The sequence below is a fragment of the Sturnus vulgaris genome, chromosome 19 (genome assembly GCF_052056855.1).
Source record: "Sturnus vulgaris isolate bStuVul1 chromosome 19, bStuVul1.hap1, whole genome shotgun sequence".
In the NCBI taxonomy this organism is placed as follows: domain Eukaryota; kingdom Metazoa; phylum Chordata; class Aves; order Passeriformes; family Sturnidae; genus Sturnus; species Sturnus vulgaris.
Window position 1 is genome coordinate 13694231 of NC_142261.1, and position 12429 is coordinate 13706659.

Here is a 12429-nt window from a genome sequence, read left to right on the forward strand (position 1 = left end):
CCTAGCTGAGCAGTGATCAATAAAAAGCAATACTTTTCATCCCATTGAAGCCTAATAGTGATATTTGTTGGAAAAACAGTGTCCCAATAAGTTCTCTTGTGCCAAACACAAAAGTTTTGGTACAGAAGAAGAGGTTTCTGATTAACCAAATAAAAACGTAAACAAGCAATAAGACCAGACACTGATCTGCCTTTCTGGGGCAGGAAGCTAGAATGTCCCTCTGCTCTGTAAAGGACATCCTTCTCAACAAAATGAAAAGCTCTGGGATGGACCACAAGGCAGTCAGTACTCACCAGGCTCTGACAGCAGTTCAGCCTCAGCAGCTCAGCTCAGATGAGTTCTTGTACTACTTCAGTGCTCCCAAGAAGCCTCTGGACCCCACCTGCCTCTTAGGAAATATCTACAGATCCAAATATCATCCTCATTGTCTTCAGTGGAAAAAAAATAAAGGAACAAAAAAAAGTGGTGTTTATGTTGAGCTACAGGTAATGGTAAGTTCTTAAGCTTATGGAATAACAACTTGCATTTTATTATCAAAAACCACTGTAGAATGCAAGCAGTCAGGAGGCAAAGTGAATGTGGAGCTCCACAAACCCTGCTCCATCCTGAGCAGCATAACACCTCTGTGGTGTTATGTCCAGAATGGGACTCCAGGAAAATACATAAAGAATATCACTGACACGCAGAAGTAAATCAAGTGGAGGCCACCAGGATTGCTGGGGCTGGAAGTAACGGATGCATGAGGGGAGGGGGAACTGGATTTGTTCATTCTGGAGTATCAAAGGCTTCGAGGATCCCAGTTGCTGCCTTTAGAAGCACGTGCCTAATGAGAAGATGCCAAGGGGACAGTGCTGGGTCCTTAGAGATGCATGGTGATAGGACAAGAGTTGATGGGCACACAATAGAACGTAGGGAATTCCAGCTGGGTACAAGAGAGAGAAAAACTACCATGATACAGCTCAGGTGCTGGAACAAGGCCCAGAGAGTCCGTGGGATCTCCATCTCTGGAGACACTAGAAGCTCAGCTAGAGGAGGACCTGAGCAACCACTCCTAATGGAATCTGCTTGGAGCGGGAGAATCTGCTCTGGAGACCTCTGAAGGTTCCTTCCCACCTACATTATTCTGTGATACACTGAGCAGCAGTGATAGCACAGACTTGGCAAGAAAACTTGCAATAGACTTCAATGAAACCAAGTGGGTGACCACAGCTCTGCCCATGGCTGATAAAAAGCGAGAGGAACACCACATAAGAAAGGGGGAGGATGATAGAGGGTTGGTGTGCTAGAAGCTAACTGATGACAAACCTAGTCCACCCTCCATATTTCTCATTGTACTCCACATCTTTGTGTGGGAGAAGAGGTTTGTTTAGGTCTGTTTGGAGGACAACTCGTAGGAGTCTACTAAGTGCACAGAGCAGATGTCTTCACCTCACCCTGAGCAGTTCTGGCAAAGTGCAGACAGTCTGCCCATTGTCCCCAGGCTTCTTGGGGCAGAATGTGGAGTCCTCTCATGTCCTCCTTCCACAGTTCATCCTGCTTTTCCAACTGGTGCACCAGTGGAGGACATGCAGCATGCAGCGGGACAAGACACTTGGTGAGGCAGCTGGAGAACAAAGGACAAGCAGGAAGTATATTCCTGGAAGCAGTGGCAGCAAGTGAGAAACCTGTGTGGAAAGAAAAACTGTGAAGAAACACAGACCCTACCTGGTGGATTGTCAGAGCTGCAGAAAAATGAGCAGATCAGTTCCCATGTGCACCCAAATGTCTGCAAGCTGGACAAAGTGGATTAGCTTGGAAGGGACCTCTGGAGGTCTTCTTCTCCAAGACCCTTTTCTAAAGCAGGGCCTTCAGCACGACACCAGGGCTGGGTGCCATTCCCTGGCAGAGTGCAGAGCTGGGCTTCCACAGAGGGACCACAGCGACTCAAACCCAGGGGACAGTCCCTGCCGCCAGGAGCTCCCGTGTCCCGCCGGGACGGGAGCCAGCTCCGAGCTCGGGCTCCGAGGGCAGCCCGGCCCACAGGGGGCGCTGCACGACGGCACCGACCGGCTCTAGCGGAGAGATTCGGCTGCGTCCGGCTGCGTTCGGCTGCGTCCGGCTGCGTTCGGCTGCGTTCGGCTACGTTCGGCTGCATTCGGCTACGTTCGGCTGCATTCGGCTACGTTCGGCTACGTTCGTCTACGTTCGGCTACATTCGGCTGCGTTCGGCTGCTTTCGGCTTCGTTCGGCTCCGTTCGGCTGGGCTCGGCTGGGCTCACCTCAGGGAGTAGCTCATCGCCAGTTCGTGGTCGGGAGGGAGTCTTTATCTCGTGGCCAGACAGGAGGAGTGTTATCCCCTGGACAGACTGGGACAGATGCCTGGGGGCTTTTCCCTTCTCCCGCAGCTCTGAGCACGATCCCGCGACAGCGGGTCTGGGAGCCAATTCTGACAAGGGATTCCCTGCTGTGGCAAGGCCAGGAGTCCAGCTGTGGCCTCTATCCCTCTGCCTCTCCTCCCTGTGCCAGGTTGGCAAGTGAACTCTAGCTTCGAGAATCTCCATGTATGAGGTCACCTGACAGGCTTCTGCCCTGTGCAGAATTTGGCCTACTTGGTAGGGATTCTGGTGGGACGCTCTGCCAGGAACGAGTCACCATTTGCCACCAGGACATGCCTGCAATGAAAGCAGAGCTCTCTCTTCCAGAGCTGTGGTTTGTGCCTCAGTCACCACCTCAGCCTGTGGACCTGATGGGTTACATCATCACTGACTGGAATGTGAGGGTAACCAGAATCAAATCTGCTCACAGCTTCTCCGGTTTTCCTGCAAGAGAACTCAGGAAGCCATGTCCCTGCATAACCCTGAAGTGTATCTTCGCAGGTGGAGGTGCATGGCAATGCTTGAGGGGTTGCTCCTGTGGTTTTACTTGTGCTTTCCAAGAAAAATGGCCAGTTCTGCTTTGACCATGATGTAAATCCAAAAGAAATTGATGAAAATCAGTCCTTTCCTTTCCTGAAGAACCTCTGGCCACAGGGCACAGGAAAGGTGACTATCAGCCCCAAGAATGCATCATGAGGTAACTGTGCATGTGGTGTAGCACACGGTAGAGGTAGTCCTGAAGCTTGAGAGCCTCTGAAGCTGCTCTGGCCCTCCAAAATTACTGACATGGACACAAGAATGAATTAAAGCAAAGTTTTAGGTGCTGTGAGTATTATTACATATTACATATTACACCCCATACTCTGTACTGAACTTCATGGTATGTTGGGGGTTGAATGCTTCGCTTTTCTTTCTGTGGAATTTCTCCCATTGTTATGCTAAGTAATTGTGGCTACACCTTAAAACGACAGATAATGTTCTCTCGTAGGGGGGTGGCTGGAGGGGGAGGGGGGGGGGGGAACCGGAAAAGGAAAGGTGGGATAGGGGGGTCTGGAGCGGGGGGACTGGCTCTCGCTTGGCTCGTGGAGTGGGAAGACAACCTGGGCTCTGCTCTGGCATCTTCCCCTGTCATCCCAGCGCTGAGATCCACGCTCCCTGCCTTTGGACATCGCTCCGCGGCTCTCCCAGCTCACCCTACTACCTCCGGACACTCTGCTGAGCACCACGACCGACACCGTGAGGGGGGAGTAACTTTCCCCATCCTCTCTCTCCCCTGGGCCGCGGCCGCCATCACCCAGCCCTCTTCAACTGCGCGGGACCTGCCCTGCCCCCACAGCACCGGTAACAGCACAGGGAGACGGCCTGCGGCCAGAAGGGACTGGAGCGGAGCTAGACTGTTTCTGTTGCCAATTTTTATACCTGTTGTTGTTTTTTTCTGCTTTTGTTAAATACCAGTAAAGAACTGTTATTCTCATCCCCATATCTCCTGCCTGAAGGTGTCTGAATTGGACCTAAAATAATTAAAAGGGAGGGGGATTGCACTCTGCATCGCAGAAAAGGGGCTCCTGCCTTTCCTTAGACCATACCTGTCTTTCAAACCGAGACATGGTACAAGTGGGAAGTTTATGGGAATGTGTTGTGGGTTGTTAACCAGCACCTTTTGGAAGTGTGTTATAAGAATTTACAGGCTTGTTGGCCAACAACTTTTGAGTCTAAGCAGGGCTGGTTGCCAGAGTTATGGTGACTGTACAATGAAACACAGGAGTTCCTGACATATGTCCAGTGGCTTTGTTCAGCCTGGTAAGAATTTATGCTGAACACCATTCCACTGACCAGTGGGTCATGACAACAGCAGCACAGGCCTAGGCTACCATCTTTGGCCAGGGGGACAAGGAAGCTCCCGAGTCCCAGTTTCCTTTGCAGAATCCCTTTTGTCAGCACCATGCCATGTATCCAGGACTCACTCCATTAATTGGAGCTCTGTGTAACTGCCCTGTTTTGTTACTACTGACAACCTTTAAAATCCTAGGACACAGCTGGCCTCATCCTGCTGCTGGCCAATACCTGCAGGAGCTCTGTAGATGGTGTGACTGTTCCTGAGGGCAACTCTGTAGAAATTGCTGGAATTCATGCCTTGTCTCTAGGCTGGACAACAAATGAGAGCCAGGACAGCAATTCCATTGGACTGAGCCAGGAGAAGCCCAGATTCAGTTGCACTAGACTCAGCTCCAGTGAGGAGAAATTCAATGGGGCCCAAGGCCATCTCAAATTAGCTGTTTCCTTTACCAAAACCAGGGAAACTGGCTTTACTGGGAGATCTGTCGAGTTCAAGGAGGAATCCACAAGACTTTAAGCTTGTCCTGCACTCACTTGTCACCCTTTGCTGAGCTGTACAGTGATGTGGACATGGTATGGATGCTGCAGGCCAGGGTGCACAGGCTGCAGCCCTGCCAGCCCTCATGGCTGCTCAGGGTGGAGCTGGCTGTGCTCCGGGCCCTGCTCTGTCACCTGGGAGTAACAACCACACACGTGCTGTGGCTTGTTCACCTGACTTTTCAGTAAATGATTCACCCAGTGCCACACACTTCCTGCTGCAGGCACCCAAACCTTCCCAGCACTTGTCACAGACAGAGCTCAGTCACATATGTTGTACACAGTGGGAAAGAAATCTGAAGCATGTGGGAATTTTTTCTCTTGTCAAGCTGCTTTGGTCCCTTCATATCATTTCCAGAGATGATAATACCAGCCCACAGTTTTCCTTGGACATTGTAAGAAAAGTGACTGTGCTTTCCAGAAATGCCTCAACCCCATGACCTTTCCTCTCAGCGTGCCAGCCCACAGCTCCTGCCAAGCCCCCACGCATGCTGGGAAGGGGGTCCCTGCTCTGACTTGCTGTTCCTCCTGTTCTTGGTAAACCCAGCTCCTGCTGACTCATCATTTACCTGACCTTCACCTGGAGTGCAGTGATACGCACCAGTCAGGTATCACTCCTTGCAGAGCTGCTTCCTCCTGGGCAGTTCCCACAATTTAAAGGCATGTGTTCACCAGGGCAGTAAAACCAGGCACTCCCAAGAGTACAATAGCATGGGGAAATGCCTAGGGGCTAAGGGAAAACAGAAAATGTTAGGAATTTCCTCCTACCATCAGTATCCTCTTACAAGGAACCTCTGTTCCTTGTGGTGGTTTTGGGGTGGTTTCCTTTGTGTTTCTTATGTCTTGGGGCTTTCTTATTTTCCTATAGGCAAGGCTCGTTATTTGCTGGAAACAAGGCACACCTCCTTGCTGAGGGTGGAGGTTGTCTAGTCCCTGCCCAAGGCTGCCCAGGGCCTTTAGGGTGCTCTTTGACTCTTGGAAAAGATCTTGAGGAGGCTGCAGCTGTGGCTGAGGATCTAGAGCAAGAGACAGCTCCTGTGAGCTGCAGGACCAGCAGCTGTGCAGGGCCTGACCATCCCCATCATCCCTACAGCCCAGACTCACACTGAAAATAGCTGATGGGGCCAGCTCTGCTTCTGCAATGAGAATCTGGCAAGAGAGAAAAAAATTCTGCCTCTGTAGTCCCTTTTCCCTATAAAATTGTATTAGGCTGAGATGGCTCTTTCCTTGAAGAACTCCAGGCAGATGCTACATGATGACAACCAGCAAAGCCTTCCCAGAGCCTGGGGCCAGGCATGTGGGCTATCCTTGCCCACGGTGGCCTGAGCACCCATGGTCACCAGTGCCACCCCAGCCTGAATCAGTGCTCTCCCTAGAGCCAGGACTGAAGGGTGCAGGTAAGTTAAGCCCTCCACCCTGGCCCCACAGGTTAACCAGGGAGCAGGCAAATGCCATGAAAGCAGAAGAAGAGCCTGACTTCCCCCACATCCCAGTGCCACGATCTCCATCAGGCTGATGGAAAGCCTGAGCAGCCTGATGCAGCAGGCTGGGGCACTCCTGTCTGCTGTGTGATGAGGGTCCCCACACAAGTGTGATAGGGTGGCACTGGCGTGGGGTCTTGGTGCCAGCGGATGGGATCCAGATGGGACAAAGATGTCTCATGGGGCTGCAGCTTGACCTAAGCCCTCCTAGGCAGACAGGTGGGGTGTGTTGGCTGCCAGCCTGGACAGTGCCCACCAACCAGCATGGGGTGGAGGGACTTGTGGGTGCATGCCAGAGTCCACAGGAGCCCTCAAGGGTTTCCCTGGGTCTGCAAAGTGCTTGAACTGATAATCTCAACTCTGGTGTGAAATAACTGCACCATTCCTTTGCTCATTCCAACTTGAATTTTGTCTTCCAACCTTCACAAGACATTTTCTCTCATGAAGTTGTTTCCATGTTCTGCCTTTCATGTTCAGAGCTGTGGATGCCTTGGATGCTTCCTTTCACAAAGCTGACAGTTCCAGCTTAGATCAGTAAAAAGCAGAAAGGCTTATATCCAGTGCTGCAGCAATTCCTTTTCCAGAAGGCAGAGCTGTCCGTCCCTTTCAAGGGTGCCTGTCCCTAGGGGACATGAGCAGGACACAGCCAGAAGCATGCATGGTACACACACAGTGGGAAGCCAGTGCTGCTGGCTGGCTGGGGCGAAGGGCAAGGCGGGACATAGGAACATCTGGGGGTGTGTCAGCAGTGAGACATGGATAAGGCCCCAGGTCTAGCAGCCACTCAAAGTCAGGTCATCCAGCCCCTGCCTGCAGGATGTCTCCATATGAGGCATCACCCCAATGCCTATGCTGGCCTGGGGAGTGCAAAAGGAAAAGAAATGAGCTGTGACTCAGAGTTCAGGGCAGACAAAATCTGATTTCTCCTCTCCTTCAGCTCAAGTAAGCCTAGCTCCAGTCCTGACTAGCTCAGCAGCCTTCACCAGCCTTCACCAACCTTACTCCAGTATAGGTTCTTTCTTGTACTGGGGAGCCCCAAACAGAACATGCCATGCAGAAGAAGGAGGGAAAGAATTGCTTCACTAGCCCATTTCTGCACTGCTGACCCAGGCTGGGACCCACTCCCCATCCTTGCTGTATGGACCATGACGGCTGGCATCTCCACCAGAGCTCAGTGGGGGAGCACTGCAGGCTCAGCCCTGAGTCCTTGGCAGCTTAGCCCTGTGCTGGCCTTGTCTGTGGCCTTGAGCCACGTCAGCAGAGCCGGGTGCAGGGCTGGCAGGGCTGCCTGTTGCGGTGGGTAGCCCAGGGCTCAGCCCCACGTCCTCACTGTCCAGGCAAACACCAGTCTTGTGTCAGCAGCTGGCAGCAGGGCAGTGGCTGCATGGTTACACAGCAGGGAGCTCTGCTGCAGAGCCAGCCCTGTAACCCACTGTCTGCTTGGGCAGTGAAGGCCAGAGCATTGGGCATCCCTCCTTATCCCATTATCATCCAGACAAACCCAAACTGGGTTTTGTGTCTCTGATGCAGTCATACACTTGTCAGCCAAGGCTGTCCTGTGCTGCCCCATGGATCCCTCTCTGCCACGGGGCTGCCAACACAGCCCAGGCACAGGGCAGTGTCAGGGTGCTGGGCATGAGGGGCACAATGCATGCACAGGGCAGGCCCCAGGGCACTGGGACAGGAACGCAGCAGTATGGCAGAGCCCACGGCAGGAGGGCTCTGTGGATCCCTATGGGTGAAAAGCTGGTTCTCCCACATCTGGGGTACTCCCGAGCAGAGCCCTTCCCCAGCCTTGGGATGCCAGTGCCTATCTTGCCAGCCCTCATCCAGCTTCATGAGCACAGCTCCCAGGACAGGGGAGATCTTTGTGACACCTGAGGCAATGTCATGGGTGGCACACAGCAGCCCTATCACAGCCCTAGGGTGGACTCTGCCCTGTCTGCAGTGCATTGCAGTCAGGGAAATTCTGATAAGGTGAGATAAGTCTACACTGCCAAGCCCTATCCATCAGCCCCCAGTGTCCTCAGGTTAGGCTTAGGGCACATGGGGCTCCACAGGCCACCTCCCCTGGCCCCCCCAGCATCCCAGCAGGACAAAGCATCAGCCTGGACACAGACATGACTCCAGACTAGACCTGGAAGAAAGAGCGACACCAGAGGAACCATGGTTTCCTTCCTTCCTTCCTTCCTTCCTTCCTTCCTTCCTTCCTTCCTTCCTTCCTTCCTTCCTTCCTTCCTTCCCTCCCTCCCAGCCCCTCTGGGAAGAGAGAGGTACATCTGGACTTCAGTGGGCCAATTCTCCAGAGCAGGGCCAGCATCCTTTTGGGATGGGGCAGTGATGCAGCAGGAATCCCAGACCCACTGGCCACCCTAAGCAATCCTTTCCTGAGGCACAGGGGCCCTGGGATAGGTGGAGGGGTGAGCTCTGCCCCACAGGCCAGCTATCCTTCCAGGGTAATTCCAGGGCAGAGAGATCCTGATTCCAGGGGGATATTGTACCAGCATAAGTTGGGCCACCAGCTGGAAAGCAGCTCTTGCAGGGATGGACCATGGGATCCTGCTGGGTACCAGCAAAGCATGAGCCAGGAATGTGTCCTCATGGAGCAGCCCAAGCTGCACTAAGCACAGCTGAGCAGGGAGCACCAGGGGGAGGCTTTCCTGCTCCAGCTGGGATCACCTGGGCAAGTCACAGACATGGTGGGGCGAGTCCAGCAAAGAGCCGTGGAGGAGGTGGTGAAGTGACTGAAGCACCTGTACTGTGTGAAGTGGCTGCAGGAGCAGAGTCTGCTGAGGCTGGAGCAGAGGAATTTTGAGGGATCCTGTTGATACACAGGCAGGGAGGGTGCAGAGACAAGAGTTCGTCTCTTCCCAGTGATGTCCAGTACTGGAACAAAATGCAATAAGCACAAAATGGAACATGGGAGATTTTTTTGAATATCTAGAAACACCTTTGTAATGAGGGTCAGGCAGTAGTAAGAGTTGCCCTGGGGGACTATGGTGGGTCCATCCTCGGAGATCCTCAATTCTCGAACAGGTGTGGTCCCGGGCCACGGGCAGGGGTTGGACAGGACAGTGCTCTGTATCGTGACTGCACACAGCGGACACTTGAGCAGGGACATGGCTACAGCCTGTGTGGGGCACACACATAGTTGGGCATGCACGGCACATGGGCATGCACTCACACACATGTGTACACACGTGCTCAAGGTGAGTGTGCAGGCAGCTGTGCACACCTGCACACACACCTGTATCCAGAATCGTGGCCGTGAAAGCACACTCATGAGTACCCAGGGAGAGAGCGCGTGGGGTGAGGCGCATATAGCACGGGGTGCCAGGGATGGGAGGGTGCCCGGAAATGGAGAGTGCCCTAGATGGGCGGGATACCCGGGATGAGGTCGGGTCGGCGACCTCGGCTGCATCCCGCGCTCCACCCCGGAGCGGGGCGGGGCCTGGGCGGCGCTGGCCAATCGGCGCCGGGTCCGCCGCCGGGCACGGAGTTAAAGCCGGGCGCGGGAAGGCGGCGCGCGCGCGCGGGATGTGGGTGCGCGCGGTTGTGGCCTGCGCGGCGCTGTGCGCATGCGCGCGCGCTTGGCTCAGCGGGGCTGTGTGCGCGCGGGAGGCGGCGGGCGCGGGCGGCGTGCGGTACGTGGCGTTCCTGAGCACCGGCACCGGACCCGCGCTGGTCGAGAGCGTCTGGGCCGCCCCCGGCCGCCTCCGCGCCTGCTGGGCCCGTCGCGATCCGCGCCTCGCCCGCGCCTTCCGCGCCACCTGCGCGCACCGCCCGCCCGCCGCGCCCGGGGCCGCGCTGCGCCGGGCCCTGGCCGCGCTGTGGCGGCGCCGCGCCGCGTGCACCGACCCCGTGCTCTCGAGACCGCAACGCCGCCGCCGCCGCCGGGGCTGGACGCTGCCAGGAACGCTGTGGTGTGGCGCGGGGGACTCGGCGGGGAACTGGAGCGAGCTGGGTACGGAGCTCCGGGGGGCGGCGGGAGCACCCGGTCTCCCTCCGCGGGGCCGCGCTCATCGGCGCCTCCGCAGGGCTGTTCCGCGGCCCCGACCGGTGCTGCCGGGAGCACGACCAGTGCTGGGCGCAGATCACGGCGCTGCAGTTCAACTACGGCATCCGCAACTATCGCCTGCACACCGTGTCCCACTGCGATTGCGACGCCAGGTGAGCCCGCGGCCGTGAGGAAACGGGGGGCCTGGGGAGCCCGTCCTCCTCACTGGTCCCTGCCCGTAGGTTCCGGCGGTGCCTGCTCGCCATCAACGATACCGTCTCCAACATCATCGGCGTCACATTCTTCAACCTGTTGGAAGTGCCGTGCTTTGTGCTGGAAGAGAGCGAGGAGTGCGTCCAGTGGCATTGGTGGGGCGGGTGAGTTCCCAGGGGTGTCCTGGCCCTCAGCGTGGCCTGTTCGGCTGCCTCCTCGGGCACAGCTTGGTTGGTGTACAGGACCTCACAGTATATGGTTGTTCCCAGGTGTGAGCGTTATGGTGTAGTGCCTCTGGCCAGGATGGTGCAGCAGAATCAGTATCACCCCAGCCTACCAGCAGAGGAGTTCTCGGGCAGGGGAAGGAATTTCTCTAGAGTAGGGCACAAGCAGCTTCGACAGAAACTGAGGACAAAGCCTTGGCGCCACCAAGCACGGAGACATAAGACAGCCCAGCAGCCACAGGGCCCAGGTTCTCCTGCGTCGGCCAGGGATAAGGCTGAGCTAACAACCAGGCATCCAGCAGTGCAATGGGAGCTAGAGCCTGGCCCTGCAACAGCATTGGCAATGTCAGGAGAGGATCTGGTTGGAGCACAGCAAGGAGCTGGAAGCTCAACACGGTCTTGGTATAGCAGCATTGGATCCAGCCCAGCCACAGCGCAGTGTGGAGCCACCCCCGTGCCAGCTGTGAAGGGGCGCAGGCAGCAGGGTGAGCTGGTACAGTGGCAGCAAGTACACACTGCAGCTGGGGTGGCCTAAGGCCTCGGGCTGGTGGGGTCTTGTGCTGGGCATGCCGCTTACCTCCCTGGTCTCCTCAGGCCCGAGCAGGGGCTGCAGGTGCAACAAGCACCTAGGTAAGTGTGAGCACCAGATTGCACCCCACGAGACAAGGTACCAGCTGCACAACGTGGAGAGCCAGACACTCCTCCATTGCAACTGCACACGCAGGTGTGAGTCCAGGAAGAAAAGGGCACTGTGTGCATACACTTGGGGATCAGAGGAGGTGGGATGCCTGCCCTGGCCAACACCTGCTGATATGTGCCCTCTTGTGCCTGCAGACTGGCACGGTGCCTCCACAGGGTGAAGGACTGCAGTGACACGGACGTGGCCATCCTGGCTGACCAAATCACCATGGACTGCTTTGTTCTGGAGCTGTCTGCTTCCTGCAGCCCAGGCAGGGGATCACAGCACAGGTAAGTGGGGAGGTCAAGAGGCCAGGGCCTGGGTGGGGCAGGAAACCAGTAGTGCAAGTGTTAGCCCCTGCTCTGCCATGCCACAACCAGGCTGCAGAGCAGGGGCAGTGGCTGTTGGTGCTGCAGGGTTACAGTGATGCTCACAGCTTTGCTTCTTCAGCAGCTGTACCACAGTGGCCAAGGCTGTGCTTGTACCTGCAAGGCAGCTCAAAAAGATTCTAAGACGCTGGAGCCCTCTGCAGCTGAGCTCCAAGTCCAAGCCTCCACACTGGAAGACACAGGCCAGGGGAGGCACCTTCTGTGAGCAGTGCCAGCATCTGGTCGTAGAGCAGACGCCAGGTGCTTGGCCCCACACAGTGCTGCAATGACACCCAAGTGGCATGGCTTTAGGAAGGAAAAGGAGGAAGATGTGCTGTGCAGCTCCTGCAGCTGCTTGGGGTCTGGTCCTCAAGTCAAAGGATGGCACTGAGCATGGCTGTTGGCATGACAGCATGGAGCTGGGGACCACAGCCAGAGAGGCAGAGGGACTGAGAAGCCTCTCAAAAGAGCTGTGGCTGCCATCCATGAGTATCAAAAGGAAGGGGAAATAGGAGGGCTCAGGAAAGGGGAAACCCATTGTCCTTCTTCCCTGGTGTGCTCTGGGGCAGGGGGGATGGCAGGGTGCCCCACCCCTAGATTTGTGACCCTTCAACTGGGGGGTCTGAGCAATGAGGTATGATCCTGACCCTCTTGCCCAGGCAGGGTAGGAGGGCTGGAGTCAGTACATGTATGCAGCAGAAGAAATAAAAGGTTTATGGTGCAAGCGTTAAGCCTGTTGT

General features: G+C 55.8%; 1 protein-coding gene across 2 annotated transcripts; it reads left to right on the forward strand.

Moving 5' to 3' along the window:
• Positions 1–9745: 9745 nt before the first annotated feature.
• PLA2G3 (phospholipase A2 group III) lies at positions 9746–12420 on the forward strand. 2 transcript variants are annotated; one of them, XM_014894464.2, is made up of 7 exons: positions 9746–10172; positions 10246–10378; positions 10448–10582; positions 10688–11127; positions 11237–11366; positions 11477–11611; positions 11772–12420. In XM_014894464.2, the coding sequence occupies exons 1-7, from the start codon at positions 9746–9748 to the stop codon at positions 11977–11979; spliced, it is 1608 nt and encodes a 535-aa protein (XP_014749950.2). In that variant the 3' UTR covers positions 11980–12420. The 2 variants fall into 2 exon arrangements, with proteins under 2 accessions (XP_014749950.2, XP_088032151.1); XM_088176025.1 differs by having other exon boundaries at positions 11775–12420.
• Positions 12421–12429: the final 9 nt, after the last annotated feature.